The sequence below is a fragment of the Eretmochelys imbricata genome, chromosome 3 (genome assembly GCF_965152235.1).
Source record: "Eretmochelys imbricata isolate rEreImb1 chromosome 3, rEreImb1.hap1, whole genome shotgun sequence".
Taxonomy (NCBI): domain Eukaryota; kingdom Metazoa; phylum Chordata; order Testudines; family Cheloniidae; genus Eretmochelys; species Eretmochelys imbricata.
The window spans coordinates 32022136-32047268 of record NC_135574.1 but is presented as its reverse complement, the minus strand read 5'-3'; the positions used below and the strand labels follow the sequence as shown (position 1 = coordinate 32047268).

Here is a 25133-nt window from a genome sequence, read left to right as displayed (position 1 = left end):
TTACTTATCTCACTGTAAAAACCCACCTTTCTTGGCAGTGAAGACACAGCCAAACTGGTACAAATCCCACAAAAGGGATTTGTGTAGCTTTAACTGTAACAGTATAGTTACTCCTTTTGTACTTCCTTGTTCAGCCAGATCTGCTTTTTATAATCCCTAGTGTTTGTACAATATTATTGAAAGGCATACATAACCTTTGCACATACACCAATTTATCCGAACACTTTGTTTCCTTTTAGTCTTTTCCCTCCACTGCTTCATCCCATTTGATTACATCCAACATCCATGTTCTCTCCCTAATTAAACATTTCTTTATGCATCTGTCTTGTGATGAGACTTGTTATACAAAAATCTCAGCTTTAAAGATTTTTTTTTAAAGTACTCCAATAAATACAACTTCTTACAGAGTTGTATAATTTCACAAAGCCTTGAATACATACCCTAATCAACATTACTATTGCTTAAATCATGGCTAATGAAAATACACAGCAATTTTCCTTTGTACACATCTACGTATCAACATTAATAGTCCATAGGGCAGGGCAATATAAAAATAAATGGAGGGGGAAGTATTTTAATGTTCTTGTTACAGACCTTCTAAACTACACACACACACAGTTTTCATCAAAATTGCCCTCGAAGCTTCCATGTAGCTTGCTAGATAAGGGCAAGGTATTTTTCATAAAGCACCTATCTTACAGAAGCATCTGTTGCAGAACACTAGAACAATACAGGTTATAATCCGTATATTGATTAAGATTCTAGATGGAGGCCTTCCAGTCTCTTGGATAAATCATTTTAAATGATGTGTCAGCAATATTTATAAAAACGAGTTTGAACAAGTGACCATATGCCACAAAGTGATGAAAGTTATAATGAATGCCAACATCCTGGAATCATGCCATAAATGAGGAGTTATCTATTATTTGTTTTACAACATCCAAGTGAGTTCTAGGTGCTTTACAGAAACAGAGAAGGCGTGGTTCCTGCTTTAAGAGTTTAAAATCTAGAAATAAGAGAGTTCAGATACTAGGCCACATACTTCCTTTGCTACCAGTATGAGATGCATACTGAATCAACTCAAGTTCTACATAGTATCTAGCTCCTGGTGTCAGAATTCACTAGAATTGCCTGCTTTTGGAAGCTTCTATAACAGCCACATATGATTAGAAGCCACAGAATTAGGATATTTTTAGGCTCTTGTATTAGTGAAGTAGAAAATTTTAAACTAAAACTCTTTTTTCTAGAGAGTTTCCTTTCCTCAATATTTAGTCCCCACTGATTTTTACTTGTGAAGTTTGGTTTAGTTACGCCCCTTAAATGCAAAACTCCCTCTATGTACACATAATAGGAGTTCTTCTATTTTCTTTACCTTGCTTCCTTTATTTGCATACTATCACCTTAGAAACTTAGACGCTCTGCCCCAAATCAGCCTTTACACATTTACACATGGTTTTTCTTGTTATTCTTCCTTCTAAAATTGTCTCTCTGCCCATACATCACAGTATCACTACATTTTTTTATGAACATTACATATATATTTGTAAAAAGTGTTTATCCTTGGAGTTAGAAGATCCAAGTTTTATTTCCATTTCTTTCACAAACATACTATATGACCTTGGGTAAGTCACTCAACCTGTACATCGCAGTTTCCCCATCTGTAAGCTAAGGATAACACTTTCTACTTTACATGTAGTGAGAGACATAAGGCATCAGGTATTTACACATCCTGAGATAAAAGGCACTAGGGAAGTGCAGTGCCCACAGGTATATATATTAAACATTTTGTTTATATAAACAAATACATATATGCACAAAACAAATAATACATAAACGCAGAGTAAGTGTGTTCCATGAATTGCAGAAATTAACTACACTCATGACACCCCTGGGAGGTCAAGTCAATATTATCCCCCCTTTCCAACTGAGAAAATTTTTAAAAAAAAAAAGAGATTAAATGTCTTCCCCGAGGCCATACAGAGGTAATTACAAAGCCAGGAAAAGAACGTATGGCTTCTACCAGTCCCCTGGTATAACGACTGACCCACACGCACAGGGGTCAACCACCACCATAACTATTTGTAAATACACATATAACTATATTATGTACACAATTTCATTACAGTTCTGTAATACAGTTTAGAACAAGCGTTGCAATTAAAAATACCATCTGATGTATGCTTTTGCATTTATCAAAACACTGAGGTACACCATGTGCACCTGCACAAATAGCATTGTTGTCGCCTATTCTCATACCAGATGCATACTCATGTTCATCACATCTTGCACACACACTAGTGTCAGAGATGGGTGGATGCAGGCACAAGCGTTCCTACACACACAAAGGGTTGGATTATGCACACTCGCACCCCGCTGCCTGGGCACGCATGGGGGAAGGTGCTGGGGGCTGTCCCCAGACACACACAGAGACGTGCCATGGGCTGCGGGGCGGGGGGGATGCATGCAGGGAGAGGTGCCACGGCTGGGATGAGGAGGGAAGGAGTGGGGGATGGGATGGCGTGGAGGGGACTAAACCCAGCCAGCCCCCTCTCCCCACAGGAAGCCGAGCAGGGTGGGCGCCTCCCCATCCTCACCTGGTCTATGGGCAGCCGCACGGCGTTGCTGAGGGGCTGCAGCAGCGTGCAGCCTGTGGTGCTGGTGGCCATGGCGAGGGCGCCGCCCCCAGCCCGGGAGAACGGGGACTGGTCGGGGGGAGGAGGAGGAGAAGCCGCGTTTCCCTCCCGTCTCCCCACACCAGCGGCAGCAGCGCGAAGAGCTCGAACGACGTCGTGACAACAAGAGGCCGGAGGAGGTGGCGGGAGCGGCCCAGCCGCGGAGTGACAGTCCCGCTGCCCACTCCACACGCGGCCAAGCGGTTGAGTGACAGGCGGCGACTCCCAATCCCCGCCCAGCAGGAGGGCGGGACAAAGCCACCAGTCGTCACCTCCCCTTCGGCGCTGATGAGGGCCGCAGGACCGGGTCAGGGGCCGTTGGGCTGGGTTAGGGACTGTCGCTATGGTAACCCCCCTTCACCTGCTGTTGGGGAGTGGCTGCGGGACCCCCAATGGAGAAGGGTCAACAGAACAGGGGGCCACAGCAATGCCTGGGGAAGGGTAATGAGGAGACCCCAGCATTGGGAGGGGGCGTGGCAATGGGGGGTAAATGGAGGCCTCACCCCAGCACTGGAGAGGGGGCACTGACAATGGGGAGGTAATGAGGAGACCCCAGCATTGGGAGGGGGCGTGGCAATGGGGGGTTAATGGTGGCCTCACCCCAGCACTGGAGAGGGGGCACTGACAATGGGGAGGTAATGAGGAGACACCAGCATTTGGGGGTTGCTGACTATGGGGGGAGGGGTTAATGAGGATGCCTGAGCATTGGAGGGGGGTACCGGTAATGGGGAGGGCTGGTTATGGGGAAGCTTGTGCATTGGGAGTGGTACTGGCAATGGTGGGGTTAATGGGCCTCTACCAGCAATAGCAAAGTTAATGAGGGTCACCAGCACTGAGTGGAAGGGACAGTAGATTAAGGAGAGTGCTTGGTAGCGTTGAAGTGTGGAGGATATCGGCACTTGATGGGGCCAATTGAGGGGTTCAAGTCTGGGAGTGCTGGGGCAGCAGCACTAGATAGAGGGTAGTACCTACCCTAAAGATTGCATTGGTATCAGCACTTGCCAGGAGTTGGCACCTTGACAAAATGGGATGGGAAAAGCTGGGGAGCCACAGAATTAGAAAGGTTGAGAGTATTGGTCCCCACTGAAAGGGGAATGGCAGTTGCCTGAGGAACCTAACTGCTACCCTGATAGCTATTGGCCTAGTTTGGGCTAGGAAAATCACAGTGGGTGCTACTATGGTGGAGGTTTACAAAACTCTTTGTTGTAGGAGCATGTGGATGTGATAAAGGTGGACAAGGTACCAGAGATAATTAAGGAATATAAACAATTGGCTTTTTCTAACAGTGCAGGAGCAATGTGCCTATTCTTCTCCTAACTTCTCTCAAACACCCAAGAGTTTATGCACTCCACAGGAAGGAATATTACTCGATGGTTATGCAGACATTAGTGGATCATTGTGGTAAGATTTTGGACGTTTACATGTTATACAAGCGAAGTGCACTGTAACAGAATTTTCAAAAAAAGACTTGTAAAAAGATGGCAAAGGGGACTCTGTTCCCATTGAACAACACTGATATTCCCACACTTCAAACCCCTTGGCCCCAGCCCCACCCCAGAGCCTAGGGGAATTTCTGTTGTAGGTTTACATAAAGGAGTACAGACATGATGCTGATGTTTGAAATTCATATTTTTGTATTGGTGCACACTACTTTTCTAAATCTTTTTTCAAGTTTATAAAAGTTGTTTGCTGCTTTTGATATTTGTTGCTTGACATATAGTATGGTGTCATCATCATTGCACATCTCATTTCTTAGATTGGTAACATGACTTGATTCTTCTAGTATTTCTCCATCTACTCTGGTGGTTGCGTTTGGGACATTGATAGCCATATATTTTGTCTTTCCCTTTTTAAAAACAAACCAACTTGTTCTGGGTGCATCTGCCAAATACTTGGTCTCTCCCACCCCACCCCCCACCCCCCAGCAATATGTAGAACTAAGTAGGACAGTGTCATCAGCAAAAATGAGGTTGTCATAAATATAAAGGGAAGCGTAACCACCTTTCTGTATACAGTGCTATAAAATCCCTCCTGGCCAGAGGCAAAACCCTTTCACCTGTAAAGGGTTAAGAAGCTAAGATAACCTCGCTGGTGCCTGACCCAAAATGACCAATGAGGAGACAAGATACTTTCAAACCTGAAGGGGGACGTGGAACAAAGGGTTTGTCTGTCTGTGTGATGTTTTTGCCTGGAACAGATCAGGAATGCAGCCTTACAACTCCTGTTAAGTTAGTAAGTAATCTAGCTAGAAATGCACTAGATTTCCTTTTGTTCAATGGCTGGTAAAATAAGCTGTGCTGCGTGGAATGTATATTCCTGTTTTTGTGTCTTAAGGTCTTGCCTCTGGCCAGGAGGGATTTTATAGCACTGTATACAGAAAGGTGGTTACCCTTTGCTTTATATTTATGACAGAAGTAATCTAGTTGTGCTTTATCATTTGTCCATAAAATTCCTCAGTTGTCCTCTGCAATTATGTTCCTCATGACATAGTCAATGACCAATGCAAACAATTATGGGGTGTAACACCTTGTGCCTTACTCCATCAGCTAATGGTTTGCAGTGGCAACTGATGTCACCACCTGACTGCACATGAGTCATCGTGAATATGGCTGATTAAAATTGGCAATATTTAGGGCACCTTTTCTATCCCCTTTCCTTTCTAAAAACGTTGAAAAATAGCTACTCAGTCACCTGGGCTGTTGTCAGGCATCCTTGCTGCCCATGATTCAAAGGTGAGCAACCAGAGTTCCAGGTTACTATGTGCAGGTTTGTGAGTGTGACCCCCAGTGTTGATCTACACCAGTGGTTCTCAGCCAGAGGTCTGGGGGGCGTGAGTGGGTTTCAAGGGGTCTGCCAAGCAGGGTCAGTGTTAGACTCACTAGGGTCCAGGGCAGAAAGCCCAAGCCCCACCGCATGGGACTGAAGCCTGGGGCCCTGAGCAATGTAGCAATTGTGGGGGGCCCTGTGGCATGGGGCCCAAGGCAATTGCCCTGTTTGCTACCCCCTAATGCCAGCTTTTGTATGCAGAAAACCATATGGCACAACCAGGCCATGGAGTTTTTACAGCATGTTAGGGGGGCCTCAGAAGGAAAAAGGTTGAGAACCCCTGATGTACACCATTCAACCATTGCTGCAGGACTTTCTTAATGATGCATGAATGCCTGGGTGTGAGGGGTTTGTTTTAAGTAAGACCACCGTTGTAAGGGGAGTGGTCACTTTAGATAAGCTATTACCAGCAGGAGAGTGGGTTTGTGTGTGTGGTGGGGGGGTGAGAAAACCTGGATTTGTGCTGGAAATGGCCCAACTTGATTATCATACACATTGTAAGGAGAGTGATCACTTTAGATAACCTATTACCAGCAGGAGAGTGGGGTGGGAGGAGGTATCTTTTCATGTTTTGTGTGTATATAAAAAGATCTTCCACACTTTCCACAGTATGCATCCGATGAAGTGAGCTGTAGCTCACGAAAGCTTATGCTCAGATAAATTGGTTAGTCTCTAAGGTGCCACAAGTACTCCTTTTCTTATTGCACAAGGACAATCTCACTTTCTTACCTGCTGGAGTCAAAGGCCAGTGGCATGTAAGGTCACAATGACTGAGAACATCATTAGCTGCAGTGGATAGCTGTTGATATCTTTTGTGCCTTGTCAGGCATTATTTATTCTACAGTATGGTGTTGCAATACCTTTCCATCTGTTGGTCCAAGAGGTATCCCTCACCTCATCTGCCAAAGCAGACGTAGTATGCTGAGAATAGGCATTTCCTCTCATGTCTACCTGGTTTAACTCACCAGTGTCCCAATATGTGGCCACTACTGCATACTAGCAACTACTTGGAGCCATGGGTAAAAGCTGGATAAGAAGTGAGGACCAGTGAAAAAGAACCACTCAAAAAGTGTGATTGTCCTGATTTTCGGAGGTACTATCTCTCCTTCTGGGAGCTATAATCAAGTAAGCTAGTGATGGTTGCATGTTATTCAAAAAATACTATAATTATGTTTACCATATTCATAAAAGTAGTTAGTCTGAAGTCTTTGGGAGTACGTGCATTAGTAGGATGAGCATAATTTGATCCATAATAAGAGAATCCATTTATTTCTATACCACTCATCAATATAGTATCTGAGTATCTAATTTCAGAGCCAAATTACACGTTTTTTAGAGTAGCAACAAGACTTTTTAAAAGGTGTATAATTTTGCTAGTACCAGAATACTTTGCTCTTTCAAGCATGTTCCTTGGTATTTTGTGCTGCTGGTTGTATATCTGGAAATGTGACTTCAGGCCACACGCACAATTACTGCAAAAATATACTCCATGACATCATATTGCACAGAGGTTAGTTCTTCTAAAAAGTATTAACAAGTAATGAGACTGTTTAAGCATCATAATATTCACTGACACACATACCATATGGACAAAAGTGCCTACTGCTAACCTTTAACACTTAGGGAAAAATTTGTAAAACTTAATCCCTGATGTAACTCCATGAATTTTATTGGAGTTATACCAAGGATGAATTGACCCAACATGCCTCCCTGGGTTTTGCATTCGTATTTTACTTAATTTCTCCTGCAGCCTAAGGCAGATTCTACTGAGAAATTAATTTGGTTTTAAACTCATAGCTTTCAACTGTGTCAGGTAACAAAGTACAATCACTCATTGTAGACCCAAATGTACCTTTGTCACACAAACTTGGTCTGGTGCCTGCTTATTACTGCTATAAATTAGTGATGATAAAAATTCTGAACTTTGAAACAAGTTACATAAAGTGTGAGGCAGATGCAGTGTGGTTTACAGAAATGAGTACAGGTTTAGAAGCCAAGAATACCTACATTCTAATCCCACCTAAACTTTATAAATGTGAATTATCCCATTAAAGTCAAAGGGAGCACAGGTGTAAGTGTCTACAGGATTGAGACCTTAGTTTCTATTTTTTACTGGGATCCAGCTATTTAAAACACAACTCTTTAGAAATATTTAGTTAGATTTTGGGGTAAAGTTTCAGAAGAACTGCTTTAGAGACAGCTTTCGCTAACTCTGAGTCATTGTCTAGTGGCAGTCAGTGTTTATTCCAGTACCTGAAAACCTACAGAGGTGTTGATAGTTATTACATGATGCATAAACTATTCATAGCAAATAATTTACCCAATGAATGTAGCCCTTATTTCTTATTCTCAAATTTTCTTTGAGAAAACTCACTATGCCACAGCAAAAAGTGCCATTTTGAGAGGTACCTTAATAGCCTGTAATTTTAATATAAAAATAAGTTTATACTCTTCTGTCAGTATATGTGCTCTATCTGTACTCAGAAAGTATGAAAAGTATGTTTCAGCACCAAATTGGGCTGGGATCTTACGACAGGAGTTACAGGAATGTGTATTACAAGTCTCAGAACAATAGTGCCTTGCACCTAACCAGAGAAACTGGTTGTTCTGTTTACGTGAAGTCAAAAGATAATCCCTTCCCCAAATAACTTACATTCTAGGTTCATAATAAGACACACCAGGTGTGAGTGGCCCACAAGGTTTACAGCGAAACAAGCACATTTTGAATGAGAAAGAGAAGTAACAATTTTCTCCTTGTCTACCCATTATCAGTGGACAGAGTTTTTGCAGACATCACAGCAGAAATGAGTCTTAAGGTGGGATTTGAAAGAAGATGGCTTTAGGATGTTTTTGAGTAGTTTCCGGGGGGGAGGGGGCAGCAATGTATCTGACGGAGAAGCTGAGAACCTTGGTAGAGCAAAGGTGGCAGTTGATATCACAAAAAATCAGTAGAGCAAGTAGGTATGGCAAGGCTAAATCCTGAAGGGACTTAAAGACATAAACAAATTGTGCGTTTGATTTAGGGAACCAGGGGAAACCAGTGGACTCCTGAAAAGAGCGGACTGATGTGGTCAGAGTGATAAGGGAAGTCTGGGAAATTTGGCTTTTGCTTTCAATCAATTCCACAAGCATTACGTTCACTCTCAAATTGGGGAAAAGGGTATATTTTATTTAATTGTTTATAACAGTTACATATCCAGTTAGGGAAAAGATCTGTGCACCGAAAGCCCTCTTTGATAAAAAGCTGTGTTGTGCATAGAGAGATTTATGCTGATTGATTAATTCCAGGAAAATAACTATGTATAACACAAACCTCTGCCAGTGTGCTACTATTGTTATTTAACTTTCTACCATGCCATAGGTGTTTATTAGCATTTTACAGAAAAATATAAAGGCAAGTGTGACGGTGTTCCCCATAAGGCTTTGTCGAAATATGCTTATGAATATATATGACATAACTGGAATATCTTCTATGCTACATATGCCATGTAACATATCTATGTAAAGGTTATGATCTTCTGAATCTGTTGATCCTATTTGTATGCGTGTAGCATTTTTGTATGCAAAGTTATGAATATTGGCCGTGTACTGGCTTGATTTCTGAATAACCTTAGTAGAGTATTTGGTCAGTTCCTGGAGAAAGGAATTGGCAAAGTTAAGTGCCCAATCAAGAAGCACTTGAGGAACAATTCATCTTGGAATGCTCCAATCCACATAAGAAGTCTTCCTGGAGACATTCAACATACCATGTGGGCAATGGCTTCTGCCTGCAAAAACTGTGAGTCATGCATGGACATGTGACTTGCCCAGGTGACTCCAGAACTCCATTTTGGAGCTGGACTTCGCACAGAAGAGAGGAGGGGGTCTCCACCCACAAGAGAAAGTCTATTTAAGCCCATGGGAGACCCCTCCATTTTGTCTTCAGCTGGCTAAAGAGAGAGCCTCTCCACCCCCAAGAAAGAAACTGGAACAAAGGGCAATAACTACAGGGGGTGTGAATGATTGCTGGACCCGGACTAGAAGGAGATCAGTCTGTAAAAGGAAGCTTACTGGAACTGGTGAGATTTTGTCTGTATTCAGTTTTATTAGACATAGACTTGCGGGTTTTATTTTATTTTGCTTGATAATTCACTTTCTTCTGTCTATTAGTACTTGGAAACACTTAAATCCTACTTTCTGTATTTAATAAAATCACTTTTTACTTACTAATTAACCCAGAGTATGTATTAATACCTGGGGCGGGGGAGGGGGGGGCAAACAGCTGTGCATATCTCTCTATCAGTGTTACAGAGGGCGAACAATTTATGAGTTTACCCTGTATAAAATGGATTTATTCAGGGTTTGGGCCCCATGGGAGTTGGGTATCTGAGTGTCAAGGACAGGAACACTTCTGTGAGCTGCTTTCAGTTAAGCCTACAGCTGTTAGGTTCAGACCTGGGTCTGGGTTTGCAGCAGGCTCAAACCAGGCAGGGCACCGAAGTCCTAAGCTGACTGGGCAGGAAAGCAGGGGCAGAAGTAGTCTTGGCACATCAGTTGGCAGCTCCCAGGGGGTTTCTGTGATCCAACCCCTAACAGCAAGTACCAACCCTAAAGAGATTACAATCACCCTGTAGGCCCAATCCAAGAAGGTTTTGAGTGCTTCCTGAAAATTGCATTTAGTTCAGTGACAGTTGAGGATGCTCGTCACTTTGCAGGAACAATCCTTAAATTAGACAGGATAGGATAACAAGGAAAGGATGTGGTGAGGACAAGGGTTACAACATTGAAAGATTATGACATGCTTTATCATATACACATCTTGTTCCTCTGTTTATATTACATGCACATATTTTAATCAGGGCTGTCAAGCGATTAAAAAAATGAATTGCAATTAATCGTGCGATTAATCATGCTGTTAAACAATAATAAATACCATTTATTTAAATATTTGTGGGTGTTTTCTACATTTTCAAATATATTTATTTCAATTACAACAGAGACTACAAAGTGTACAGTGCTCACTTTATATTTATTTTTTATTACAAATATTTGCACTGTAAAAAACAAAAGAAATAGTATTTTTAATTCACCTAATACAAGTACTGTAGTGCAATCTCTTTATCATGAAAGTTGAACTCAAATGAAGAATTATGTACAAAAAAATAACTGCATTCAAAAATAAAACAATGTAAAACTTTAGAGCCTACAAGTCCACTCAGTCCTACTTCAGCCAATCGCTCAGACAAATAAGTTTGGTTACAATTTGCAGCAGATAATGCTGCCCGCTTCTTGTTTACAATAAGAAAAGGAGTACTTGTGGCACTTTAGAGACTAACCAGTTTATTTGAGCATAAGCTTTCATGCGCTACAGCTCACTTCATCGGATGCATTCAGTGGAAAATACAGTGAGGAGATTTATATAGACACAGAACATGAAAAAATGGGTGTTATCATACACACTGTAAGCAGAGTGATCACTTAAGATTTGTTATTACCAGCAGGAAAGCGGGGGGGAGAAAACCTTTTGTAGTGATAATCAAGGTGGGCCATTTCCAGCAGTTAACAGGAACGTCTGAGGAACGGTGTGGGGGAAATAAACATGGGGAAATAGTTTTACTTTGTGTAATGACCCATCCACTACCAGTCTCTATTCAAGCCTAAGTTAATTGGAATTAATTTGCAAACTGGATACAATTCAGCAGTCTCTCACTGGAGTCTGTTTTTGAAGTCTTTTTGTTGTAATATTGCAACTTTTAAGTCTGTAATCGAGTGACCAGAGAGATTGAAGTGTTCTCCGAATGGTTTATGAATGTTATAATTCTTGACATCTGATTTGTGTCCATTTATTTTTTTACGTAGAGACTGTTCAGTTTGACCAATGTACATGGCAGAGGGGCATTGCTGGCACATGATGGCATATATCACATTGGTAGATGTGCAGGTGAACGAGCCTCTGATAGTGTGGCTGATGTGATTAGGCCCTATGATGGGGTCCCCTGAATAGATATGAGGACACAGTTGGCAACGGGCTTTGTTGCAAGGATAGGTTCCTGGGTTAGTGGTTCTGTTGTGTGGTGTGTGGTTGCTGGTGAGTATTTGCTTCAGGTTGGGGGGCGTCTGTAGGCAAGGACTGGCCTGTCTCCCAAGATTTGTGAGAGTATTGGGTCATCCTTCAGGATAGGTTGTAGATCCTTGATGATGCGTTGGAGAGGTTTTAGTTGGGGGCTGAAGGTGATGGCTAGTGGCATTCGGTTATTTTCTTTGTTAGGCCTGTCCTGTAGTAGGTGACTTCTGGGTACTCTTCTGGCTCTGTCAATTTGTTTCTTCACTTCCGCAGGTGGGTATTGTAGTTGTAAGAATGCTTGATAGAGATCTTGTAGGTGTTTGTCTCTGTCTGAGGGGTTGGAGCAAATGCGGTTGTATCGTAGAGCTTGGCCGTAGACTATGGATCATGTGGTGTGGTCTGGTGAAAGCTGGAGGCATGGTAGGAATAGCAGTCAGTAGGTTTCCGGTATAGGGTGGTGTTTATGTGACCATTGTTTATTAGCACTGTAGTGTCCAGGAAGTGGATCTCTTGTGTGGACTGGTCCAGGCTGAGGTTGATGGTGGGATGGAAATTGTTGAAATCATGGTGGAATTCCTCAAGGGCTTCTTTTCCATGGGTCCAGATGATGAAGATGTCATCAGTATAGCGCAAGTAGAGTAGGGGCATTAGGGGACGAGAGCTGAGGAAGCGTTGTTCTAAGTCAGCCATAAAAATGTTGGCATACTGTGGGGCCATGTGGGTACCCATAGCAGTGCCGCTGATTTGAAGTTATACATTGTCCCCAAATGTGAAATAGTTATGGGTGAGGACAAAGTCACAAAGTTCAGCCACCAGGTTTTCCGTGACATTATCGGGGATACTGTTCCTGATGCCTTGTAGTCCATCTTTGTGTGGAATGTTGGTGTAGAGGGCTTCTACATCCATAGTGGCCAGGATGGTGTTTTCAGGAAGATCACCGATGGATTGTAGTTTCCTCAGGAAGTCAGTGGTATCTCGAAGATAGCTGAGGGTGCTGGTAGCGTAGGGCCTGAGGAGGGAGTCTACATAGCCCGACAATCCTGCTGTCAGGGTGCCAATGCCTGAGATGATGGGGCGTCCAGGATTTCCAGGTTTATGGATCGTGTGTAGTAGATAGAATACCCCAGGTCAGGGTTCCAGGGGTGTGTTTGTGCGGATTTGTTCTTGTGCTTTTTCAGAGAGTTTTTTGAGCAAATGGTGTAGTTTCTTTTGGTAACCCTCAGTGGGATCAGAGGGTAATGGCTTGTTGGCCCCTATGGATGTAGAAGCCCTCTACACAAACATTCCCCTCCCCCCCCCCCCGCTCTCCTGCTGGTAATAACTCATCTTAAGTGATCACTTTCCTTACAGTGTGTATGATAACACCCGTTTTTTCATGTTCTGTGTGTATATAAATCTCCTCACTGTATTTTTCACTGAATGCATCCGATGAAGTGAGCTGTAGCTCACGAAAGCTTATGCTCAAATAAATTGGTTAGTCTCTAAGGTGCCACAAGTACTCCTTTTCTTATTGTAAACAAGAAGCGGGCAGCATTATCTGCTGCAAATTGTAACCAAACTTATTTGTCTGAGCGATTGGCTGAAGTAGGACTGAGTGGACTTGTAGGCTCTAAAGTTTTACATTGTTTTATTTTTGACTGACACATGTTCATTTTAAGCATCTGAGTCAGATGCCACCAGCAGAAGGTTGATTTTTCTTTTTTGGTGGTTCAGGTTCTGTAGTTTCGGCATTTGAGTGTTGCTCTTTTAAGAATTTTGAAAACATGCCCCACACCTTGTCCATCTCAGATTTTGGAAGCACTTCAGATTCTTAAACCTTGGGTTGAGTGCTGTAGCTATTTTTAGAAATCGCATGTTGGTACCTTCTTTGCGTTTTTTCAAATCTACTGTGAAAGTGATCTTAAAACGAACGTGTGCTGGGTCATCATCCGAGACTGCTATAACATGAAATATATGGCAGAATGGTACAATAAAACAGGAGACATACAATTCTCCCCCCAAGGAATTCAGTCACAAATTTAATTAACACTTTTTTTTTTTTTAACAAGCATCATCAGTATGGAAGCATGTCCTCTGGAATGCTGGCCGAAGAATGAAGGGGCATACAAATGTTTAGCATGTCTGGCACGTAAATACCTTGCAGTGCTGGCTATAAAAGTGCCATGCAAATGCCTGTTCTCACTTTCCGGTGACATTGTAAATAAGAAGCAGGCGATTGGCTGAACAAGAAGTAGGACTGAGCGGCCTTGTAGGCTCTGAAGTTTTACATTGTTTTGTTTTTGAGTGCAGTTATGTAACAAAAAAAATCTACATTTGGAAGTTACACTTTCACAGTAAAGAGATTGCACTACGGTACTTGTATGAGATAAATTGAAAAATACTGTTGTTTTATCATTTTTACAGTGCAAATATTTGAAATCAAAATAATATAAAGTGAGCACTGTAGACTGTGTTGTAATTGAAATCAACATATTTGAAAATGTAGAAAAACATCCAAAAATATTTAATAAAGTTCAGTTGGTATTCTATTGTTTAACAGTGTGATTAATCGTGATTAATTTTTTTGAGTTAATTGCATAAGTTAACTGCGATTAATTGACAGCCCTAATTGTAATAATATAGTTTGAGGGGGCCCAGTGCATAAAGAGGAGGGAAAAAATCCTTTCAAAAGTAGCTATATAGATTAATATAAAAAGGTGGTTGCAAGTCTTCATTATAAAGTCCTAACTTAGCCCCCTTATACCTGTTTGGTTTGGAAAATTAATTTGGCCTGGAAATTGTCAGATCTACTGTTAAGTAAAGAGAGAGGTTTTTGCAAAGTCTGAAGAAAATTAAACTGAGTTATAGAGCAGTAAAATAATACCCTGATTTGAAATGTTGACTTTTGTCTGATGTCTTCATCACTGTCTAGCTCAAAAGCTACTTGTTACTATCCCTACTTGAAACATTCCATATAATAAAGTCTCCTTCAAAATGTGGGTGCCAGCTATTTCTGAGATAATATAGGCTGTAATTAGAGTTGATTGTTGTCATGGACAGTTTGGGGCCCAAACCTTCTCCCCCGATGCCAATAGAAATTGTTTGCCAGTCTTCAGTGGTAGTAGAATCAAGTTGAGATGTGTGTGTAAGCACCTTGGCCCCTATTGTCTGTTTGCATTTATTTTTCTCGAGGCGGGAGGACTTTGAATTAAGTCTGTCTGTGCCCCTAGGCAAACCTCCCCAGGGAGGTCCCTCACAAATCTTGCCCCTAGCAGTGTGGTACCACTCCAGATTGGGGTGGTAGTGACAGGAGCCACCCACATATGAGCTGTGTGGTGAGATTCCAACACCATCACCATGCTTTGAGCAGGCTGAGACCTCCCTCCCTCCATGGATCATCACTCCATCTTCAGACAACCTGAGGTCTATCTCACTCAAGGGAAGACTAGTCCCCACCCACCTGACGAGAGGACTGCATGCATAGGGTCCCTTGCCAACACCACACCAGCGTAGCCATGTTGCGGTGGAAACAATCAAGGCACCCACATAGATGGAATCCTCCTTAGGGGTGGTGTCATAATCCCCTGCTCCAAGAATAGTGGGCTAGCAGCACATTTAAGCCTGGCCTACATATAGTTTTTGTGCCAGGATAATTATGGCAGTTATGATTTTTACTAATATGTCATACTGGTATAAATGTCCTTATGATGGTATAGATCAGCGATTCTCAAACTTTAGCAACCTAAGGACCCCCATTTTGTTTTAAAATTTCTCAGGGACCCCCAAGTCGTCCCCTGCTCAGCCCTTGCCTTGCCCCCTTCCCAAGGCCCCACCCCTTCTCCAAGGCTCTGCCCCCGCTCACTCCATTCCCCACTCCTTCCGTCACTCGCTCTCCCCCACTCTCACTTTCACCAGACTGGGGCAGGGGGTTGGCTGCAGGATGGGGTGCAGGGTGCAGGCTCTGGGAGGGAGTTTGGGTGCAGGAGGAGTTGCGGGGTGCAGGCTCTGGGTGGGAGTTTGGGTGCAGGGGGGTACAGGCTCTGGGCTGGGCTGGGGTTTGGGGTGCAGGAAGGGATGAGGGGTGCGGGCTCTGGGAGGGAGTTTGGGTGCAGGAGCAGGCTAGGGGGACGAGCTCTAGGAGGGAGTTTGGTTGCAGAGGAGGGGCAGAGTGCAGGCTCTGGGAAGGAGTTTAGTTGTAGGAGGGGGTGCGGGCTCTGGGCTGGCCACGGGGTTGGGGTACGAGGGATGTGGGCTCTTGGAGGGAGTTTGGGTACGGGTTCTGGGAGGGAGTTTGGTTGCAGGAGGAAGTGCAGGGTGTGGGCTCTGGGAGGGAGTTTGGTCGCTGGAGAAGGTGCGGGGTGCGGACTCTGGGGGGGGGAGTTTAGGTGCAGAAGGGGGTGAGGGGTGCGGGCTTTGGGAAGGAGTTTGGGTGCAGAACGGGGTGCGGGCTCCGCGAGGGAGTATGAATGCAGGAGGGGGTGGGGAGTGCGGGCTCTGCCAGGGATTTTGGGTGCAGGAGTGGGTGAGGGGTGCAAGGTCTGGGAGGGTATTTGGGTGTGGGGTGCAGGCTCTGGTCTGGTGGAGGGGGTTGGGGTGCGTGAGGGGTGTGGGCTCCGGCTGGGCGGTGCTTACCTCAGGAGGCTCCGGAAAGCTACTGGCACATCCCTCTGGCAGTGTCTCCTAGATGGGATGGCCAGGGGGTCTGTGCACGCTGCCCCTGCCAGTTCCTGGCCAATGCGAGCTATGGAGCTGCTGCTCAGGGTGGGGTCAGCACACAGAGACCCCCCTCACCCCACAGGGGCCGCGGGGACGTGCCAGTTGCTTCCGAGAGCGGCACAGAGCTGTGGCAGGTAGGAAGTTGCGCCACCAGACTTTTAGCATGCAGAAGGCACTGGGAGGGAGGGGGAGGAGTTGATCAGGGAACCCCAGGGGTCCACGGACCTCAGTTTGAGAAATGCGGGTATAGCATATTCCCCTTCCCTTATGAGAATGTTATACCAACATTTGTGTGTAGACAAGGCCTAAGATGAATAGGAGAGTGCACATCTCTCAGAAAGGCTGCATATAGACTTAGGTAGACATTCCTTTGAAGTCAATGGGACTACTCATGCTTAAAGCTAGACATGTGCTAAAGTAGCTTGTTATCCTGGCCCCAGTAATCCAATAAGTCTTGTCTGTCTCTAGATGTACAGTATACAAAAAAATTAAGTATTTAAGAAAGAAGGGGATGCAGTTTGACAAATCAACAAATGTACAAATTTATGCATAAAGGCAAGTTAAACTTGTTTGTCTTGGCAGTTCAATTAAATTATCATTATGAGATTTTTTTCTTCTGCAAGTACTACATTAAATGTGAGTTTCTGCCCTCATATACACAGTGTATGAGAACAGAATTTGGCTCCACCATTTTCCTTATTAATGTTCATAATGCTCTCTTTATCTGGAATTCTTTATCTGCTTGTTTCTAAATAGTATAATAAAAGGAGAGCATTCTAAATGGTGCATTGAAAGGTTAAATAGCATGAGTCAGTTGGCATCATTCCATCTCTCACTCTAAATTGGCAGTAGCTTCATTTTTTTTCCTAACAAAAAAATTAAATATATGTAACTGCCTACAACAAAAACAATTCATAATGACAATCAACTCCACCCTCCACATTCAACTCCGGTGGATAACATTCGACATGCATAGTTGTAGTGAGCAAACCACTCTGACACCTTACTGCTTTGTTATTATTTTATTTAACTGTGTCTGGGTTTTGCTTTATTTTGCACTGACATTTTAAAAATTATGGCAATACCATAATATGGTTACAAAGGGTTTTTTTTCTAAAATAATGAAATATAAAAATTAAAGCTCCTATAGCAACATTACCTTGGACTATATTTCCTGTTTTGATTTTAACTGTGAGGGAGGTATATAATTATTGCTGTGGGAAAAGTTAGTAAAGAGTTACTGTATACCTTTATTCTCAAAAATAGTTTAAGGGCACACCCAATGAAATTAAGTAAGGAAATATAAAACAGTATTTTTTTTTACACAATATGTAATTAATCTGTGGCACCCACTGCCACAAGATAGAGGCTCAGAGCTTAGCAAGATTGAAAGAAAAGAGTTAGACATGTATAGGAATAATAAGAACATAATTACATTATACATGATATACAGTTATAAGGGATATAAATCCCTATTCTCCAGGGCTTAATAATTAGTCTTAATAAGATAAACACTAACAATGAGATTTGGGAGAAATTTCTCCCCTGGCTCCGTTATTATGTGATTAACCATTATAAGGTTAATTGCACCTTTCTTTGAAACATCTGATATTAACGATCGTTTGAGAGAGGATACTGAATTAGATGAACCATTGATCTATTTTCCCATTAGGCACAATTTCTCTTTTAAATATTTTATTCAACCATATTTCTATAGTAGGTATTTGGTTTTGCATCCATAATGCTGAAATACTTTGAGACCTGGATTCTGCAACTGATAGCATGCTTATGGACTCCTGTGTCTATGTGGAGCTCCATTCTGCAGCAGGCCTCCCATAAACTATTTGGGTCTGCCTGGCTGCAGTCAGAACAGATTCCTGTTTAGAATCCTGCTATCTTCATGTCATTTCATTTCAGTAAATCAGGACACTTCCTTAACACCACAGTAACGGGAATTTGAGTCCTGTATACAGAGGCAGATTACAATTTTGTGGGGCCCAGGACTAGAGCAAATGGGAGCCCCTCCCCACCCCTTCTGCCTGCAGTCCCCCGGTGCCCACCCCAGTGCTTCTGCCAGGGAGCAGGGTCAGAGTGTGGGGGCTTACCCCGCTCCCCGGCAGGCGCACTGGGTGGGAGGAGTGGGGCAACTTCTCACACCCCGACCCCGCTCCCTGGCAGGAGCGCCGGGCAGAGCAGAGCAAACCCCCACGCCCCGACCTGCCTCTTCCCCGCCCCCACCCCCCAGCAGGAGTGCCAGGCAGAACAGGTCAGGGCGTGGGGGCATCACAATTGGCTGGGGCCCTTGGGCACAGGCCCTGTTGGCCCAGTGGCTAATCTGCCGCTGCCTACATAATATATCAATTTTCTAACACCAGATCAGAAACTTTTCAGTTGGGGACAGTCTCAGTATGAAGATGTTTTCTGATACTATGGCATGTTATCCAACATTTTGCTGCAAATGTTGTGTCTAATTTATTTTGTAAAACTCATGGGAAAATAATCAAATCCTAATTTTTCTTTGCTAATTTCTGCACAGTATTTGTAGCAGCTAGTGCTGTATCCTTCCAATCTTCTGAGAGATTTGTTCATTCATTTCCTTTTTCTGGACTAGCTTCATGTTGTCAGTATCGCTCTGTAGTTCTGCAGAAAAATGTACATATCTATTTGTTACAACTAATTATCTTGTAATTGTCTGATGGAGATAAATCTAATTTAAACATTTTCTAATCCTTAAGGCAGTGGTGGGCAACCTGCTGCCCGTGGGCCATATGCGGCCCATCAGGGTAATCTGCTGGTTAGTACTGGGCTGAGCTAGTTTGTGTGGGTACCACTGCCCTCTGTTGAACGGAATCAGCACGACTTGATTGTGTTTTAGCCCCTATACTGCTAGCAGCTATTCAAGATTCTTTTTTGTTGCTGTAGAAAAAGGAGGTTCATAGTTCTGTCCCCACTGTTACTATGAAGTTTCAAATGTCATGATATGGTGCAGTGACAACTGACATCCTAGATGGCCAACAGATTTTTTTACAATCTAAGAGGATTTGAATGTAAGTATTTATCTTATCCTGGAAATGTCAAGTCTGTCTGATAACAGCGTACGTAGCTAATATTCTGCCTTGAAAACTACTTTCACAAATTCAAGATTTTCAAAATCGATAAGTGAGTGCCTGAAAAATAACTATGGTAATATTAATAATTAGGAAAGTTAACATTAATGGTTCCAATAGGATTCTTTGTATCTTATGACCTAAGAAGCAGTTTACATCTGTTTTTGGTCTCCTGTTTGGTATGTTCAAATCCTCTAGTTTATTTAAAATAAATTTACACAGACAAGAAAAGTGTCAGCAATGTAAATTCCATTGATTATGGGGATGACCTCTTTGCCTAGCAGACGGAATATGACTTGATCTGAGGAAGAGATACATCTTTTTCTCCGATTTATCTGAAGATAGTTTTTGAGGCTAGATAAAAAGGCGCCTTGAATTATATTTGACATATTGGTACTCCCATTATGGAGTAAATTAGAAATTTTCCTACCTCACATTTGGCTTCACAGCCTCACTATATTGACCAAAATGCACTCAAGATCGGAATCTTTTGGCCAGCAGTGTTGGGACTTCACCTGCACCCTGAGTGCCCCCATTCTCCCTACCTGAGGACATAAATGGCAGAGCAGGGTCAGTCGCCCCTTAATTTCTTTGACGATAGAGTCCAGGTATTACAGGATGCTATAACAGCAGGGAAAGATTAAAAAAAAAATCATTCTTAGTGCCTGTCAAGGTTCCTCCCCCACTCTGAACTCTAGGGTACAGATGTGGGGACCTGCATGAAAAACCTCCTAAGCTTATCTTTACCAGCTTAGGTCAAAACTTCCCCAAGGTACAAAATATTCCACCCTTTGTCCTTGGATTGGCCGCTACCACCACCAAACAAATACTGGTTACTGGGGAAGAGCTGTTTGGAAGCGTCTTTCCCCCCAAAATACTTCCCAAAACCTTGCACCCCACTTCCTGGACAAGGTTTGGTAAAAAGCCTCACCAATTTGCCTAGGTGACTACAGACCCAGACCCTTGGATCTTAAGAACAATGAACAATTCTCCCAACACTTGCACCCCCCCTTTCCTGGGAAATGTTGGATAAAAAGCCTCACCAGTTTGCATAGGTGACCACAGACCCAAACCCTTGGATCTGAGAACAATGAAAAAGCATTCAGTTTTCTTACAAGAAGACTTTTAATAGAAATAGGAGTAAATAGAAGTAAAGAAATCACCTCTGTAAAATCAGGATAGTAGATACCTTACAGGGTAATTAGATTCAAAACATAGAGAACCCCTCTAGGCAAAACCTTAAGTTACAAAAAAGATACACAGACAGAAATAGTTATTCTATTCAGCACAATTCTTTTCTCAGCCATTTAAAGAAATCATAATCTAACGCATACCTAGCTAGATTACTTACTAAAAGTTCTAAGACTCCATTCCTGGTCTATCCACGGCAAAGACAGCATAAAGACAGACAGAGACCCTTTGTTTCTCTCCCTCCTCCCAGCTTTTGAAAGTAGCTTGTCTCCTCATTGGTTATTTTGGTCAGGTGCCAGCAAGGTTACCTTTAGCTTCTTAACCCTTTACAGGTGAGAGGAGTTTTCCCCTGGCCAGGAGGGATTTCAAAGGGGTTTACCCTTCCCTTTATATTTATGACAGTGCCAGGCAGGGAATAGAATTCTTAAGGGCAGTTCTAGGCTCGTCAACAGCAAGAGCAAACCTGTATCAAGACAGATTCAACATCATGGTAGATCTCAGTCAATCAATTACAAAATGATCCTCAAATATCTGTAAGAATGTGTCTGAGACTTCTCAGTCACTTAGCCTCTTTCATGTTCATCACACAGCATCTTCACCTTCAGGGCATAAAAGAATTGTTGAAATTCATCTACCTTCCAAACAGGCACCACACTGATATGAAAGTTCAGGTTCCTCGAGAAATTCGTCCCACTAATTGACCCTCCAAAATTAAAGACCTGAGCTCTTCTCAGGTATCTGAAGCTTAACTTAAAAATCAGACACCATGTGAATTTAGATAGTAATATTTAGAAAATAATGCCTAATACTTCTCTACCCCCATATAACACGATCCGATATAACACGAATTCGGATATAATGTGGTAAAGCAGCACTCTGGGGGGACGGGGCTGCGCACTCCAGTGGATCAAAGCAAGTTCAATATAACACGGTAAGATTTTTTGGCTCCCGAGGACAGTGTTATATCGGGGTAGAGGTGTAATTGGGAATCCGAAGTTGGAGGCTTGCAGAGGAGTATCTCTTCTTCCAAAATAAGTCCAAACATTTTGATTCTTTTTCCTTGGCTGTCATCTTAGATCCTTGATGCCTAGATATCTCCCAGACACCTCTCAGAACTAAAAAACTAGAGTCCAGATATGTATAGAAATATTCAAATTCAGATGAAGGCACCTGCTACCACCTGTCAGCTGTTTTAGGTGTAGGTGGAATAGAAGCTGGTGTCTGTCATAGATGGAGCCTGTGCAACAAAAGTCCTTTGTTGATTGGCATAGACAATCACTCTGGCACTGAGGAGAATGTTTAATAGTTTTGGGGATTTCTCCTGCACTACCTCGACCAGTACCTCTAGCACGTCTACCATACAACAGAGTTGATACTGGAATGCTTTGTAGTCATCAGGATGGGATTGTGAGGCAGGGACTCCAGCCTCAACTGGGGAAGATAAGGAGATAGCTACTGCAATAAGCGTTGCTGCCCTTGTGTTTTTTGTGATGTACCTGTTCCTGATGCAATTCAGTGTGTATCATCTGGAATGGTGGTTTTTGCACCCTAAGAGATCTTACGGGGGAAGGAGAACTAACCCTGGAGGAGGCATTTGAGGTTAGCTTCCTTGCAGGTTGGAAACCCATAGGGCCAAGAGTGAGTGCCCTAAGGAAAGGTAGCAGGAAACCGTGGGGGTGGATATCAGACAGTGCCCTTCTCTAGATCCCTTATGTCCATGAGGGTAGTAATAGGACTTGGACTCCCTGTCTGAAACATACTTTGCTCCAAGGCTGAGAGAGAGGACTATTCCTTCTCAGGTGGCAGAGCTGATTTAAGAGGGGTCCTGGGATGCACCACAGGGAGTTAATGCCACAGAAGTACTCAGTACTACAGCTGAGGAAGTGCCCAGTAGTGGTGGCTCATGCAGAACTGATACCATGAGAGGTTTCAGAATAGCAGCTGTGTTAGTCTGTATCCGCAGAAAGAACGAGGAGTACTTGTGGCACCTTAGAGACTAACAAATTTATTTGAGCATAAGCTTTCGTGGGCTAAAACCCACTTCATCGGATGCATGCAGTGGAAAATACAGTAGGAAGATATATACACACACACAGAGAACATGAAACAGTGGGTGTTATCATACACACTATAACGAGAGTGATCAGTTAAGGTGAGCTATTACCAGCAGGAAAGAAAAAAAACCTTTTGTACTGATAATCAAGATGGGCCATTTCCAGCAGTTGGCAAGAACATGTGAGGAACAGTAGGGGGGGAAATAAACATGGGGAAATAGTTTTACTTTGTGTAATGACACATCCACTCCCAGTCTTTATTCAAGCCTAATTTAATGGTGTCCAGTTTGCAAATTAATTCCAATTCAGCAGTCTCTCGTTGATACCATGAGGTTAAATCAGGGCTGAGAAGTTTGGCACTGTAAGTGTCAGGATCCTGACAAGGGCATTCTGGGCCAAGGGTCAGAGCAGGGGCAAACCTGAAGCAAGGAGTAGCAGAGGAATTCATAGTCAGGTCCAGGCCAGGGTCAATACCGAGGATCAGGGTCCGAGTCAGGAAGTGAAGTCCAAATAAAGCCAAGATCAAACCAAGAATTCAAGAGCAAGGAGCAGGAATGATCATGGCAGCTACAGAAGATCCACACTATTGCCTGGACAATTCTTGGAATGCCCCTTAAATTTATATAGGGCAGTTTGCCAATCAGAAGCCGTGGGGCTGCTGTCTGTCAAACTCTTGAAGTTGAAGCAGAATTTCCCATGGTCTGTGTCGCCAGAGAGTCATGGGAAGTGGAATGCAACTTGGTTACAGCTGCCACTGAGTGGCAGCCTGGAGATGTTAGCTGTCTGGTAGCTCTACAGGCCTCAGTACTAGACCCATGGGCCTTACAATAAGCAGTGTATTGGAGACCCTCAGCACTGGTGTACTAGAGGGTGCGGAGTATATCAGCACTGGTACCGCTGATGCCTGTACCAACGGTCCCAGAGATGGTCCTGCAGAGTCAGCACTGGAGGCAACCTGCTCCTTAGATGGCACCACAACTCAGGGACTGGACTCCTTCACAGTCCTATTCCAGACGTTGATCTACCCTTCAAGAAGGCAGAATGGAGAGACATCTGCATCTTCTTACTAGGTTCCTGAGAAGGCAACCTTTGTCTATGCTCTTTAGAAGATGGGTGCTGTTTCCTACTTCTCGGCAGATAATGAAGAGGATTTGTTAGAAGTCACAACCAAGGAGGACGTTTTAGAAGCAGGGCCCTGGGAGCTGGCAGTCAAGCCAGAGCTCACCAGAGCACTTTTAGATGTAGATTGCTCAGATCCAGGATGATCAGGTTTACCCAATCAGAAGCATATCTCATTGATATGTTCAGCAGAAAAACTTCAGGCAAACCTCTCTCACCATCTGAATTTGTTTGGAAAATGAAGCACAGATGGAGCACTTTTCCAGAATATGCCTCTACCCAAGTAAAACAGGCATCTCGAATAGCGATCGTTAAGAGGCATAGCTGCCTTACAAAAGGGCAGTATTTAAAACACAGAGATTTGGACTCACTGTATGGGCTAGAATCCATAGGTACTAACAATGTTTTTAAACTAACAAAAACTAATCCTCACGCTACACCTGTACTATTGTGAGGGGGTATACCATCCGTGCATGGGAAAAGCAAGGGTTAAAGAACAGTTCTTGGCCCAAGAGGCCATGCTCCCTAACCCCTGCCGGGTATGCTTCCAGTGGAGGGAGCATTTACAAGGGAGCAGCTCAGCTCCGTCTGGGCTGACTGAGGAGATGAGCGGTTGTGTGCCACGGCCTCTCGCCAGGAAGCCATCAGGACTCTAAACCGCTGGGGGTCAAGCCTCTTAGCTGCACACCAGGGAGCCAGCCGAATGCAGGAGCCAGGTGGGATGGCTTGCTGTTGTCAGCTGTGGAGCTGCTGGAAACAAAGCAGAAAGGACACAAGAGAGACCCCACATCCAACCCTAGAGATGATGCCAGAGCAACTGGGACTAGGGTAGGAAGTGACCCATGGAACACGCTTGGGCCTGGGACAACCAGACAACCCCTGACAACTAAATACTAAAAGTATATACAATTAGATGGATTGAGTCACAAAAGGCACAAGAGAAAGTGAATATTGCTAGCAGTTCCATCTTGCAGTGTTAAGAAGGGTGTTAAGAAGTAACTAAAGGATGGTCACCCCCATTCTGCCTTTTATGGCCTAGGGTGGGAAGCATGAGGATAGAAAGGTCGCAGGCATGGTCCAAATATATACCAATGGCCAAAAGATTCTTGTTAGGAACCAGGACGTAAGTGATCTGGCCTAATGGTCAGAGTGAAAGTCAGAGTCAGCACTTGAGCCAAAGATCAGAGTCAGGAGTCTGAGCCAATGGATAGGAGCAAGCTATCAGAGAACCAGAGACAAGGCAAGGATCAGGCACAGAGCAGGACCAAAACAGAAACTAGCAACAGGAGCAAAACTGGAATAGGGTTGCATGCAGATTGCAGGAGGCAGGTAAAGAGCGGGTTCCAATGTAGCAGAAACAGGGAGTCTGCACTGTTGCTCAGACAAGCCACCTGGGTCACTTCCTGGCTTAAGTAGTGGGTATGAG

The 25133-nt window shown here is 43.5% G+C and overlaps 1 protein-coding gene and 1 long non-coding RNA gene across 6 annotated transcripts in view; one reads left to right on the top strand and one right to left on the bottom strand.

Annotated features, from left to right (window-relative positions):
- MBOAT2 (membrane bound glycerophospholipid O-acyltransferase 2) overlaps positions 1-2861 on the bottom strand; it is a 218701-nt gene extending 215840 nt beyond the window's left edge. For all 3 annotated transcript variants that reach the window (XM_077812555.1, XM_077812557.1, XM_077812558.1), the window contains exon 1: positions 2595-2861. In XM_077812555.1, the coding sequence (XP_077668681.1) occupies positions 2595-2666 (72 nt within the window). In that variant the 5' untranslated portion in view covers positions 2667-2861. The remainder of the gene's footprint in view (positions 1-2594) is intronic.
- Positions 2862-2944: 83 nt separating this feature from the next.
- The window catches only part of LOC144262595 (uncharacterized), a 127274-nt gene continuing 105085 nt past the window's right edge, over positions 2945-25133 (top strand). For 2 of the 3 annotated variants that reach the window (XR_013345556.1, XR_013345558.1), the window contains exons 1-2: positions 2968-3113; positions 3959-4073. This is a non-coding gene — a long non-coding RNA (uncharacterized LOC144262595). Of the gene's footprint in view, positions 3114-3958; positions 4074-25133 lie in introns of all 3 variants that reach the window. The other variant, XR_013345557.1, reaches the window with a different exon arrangement.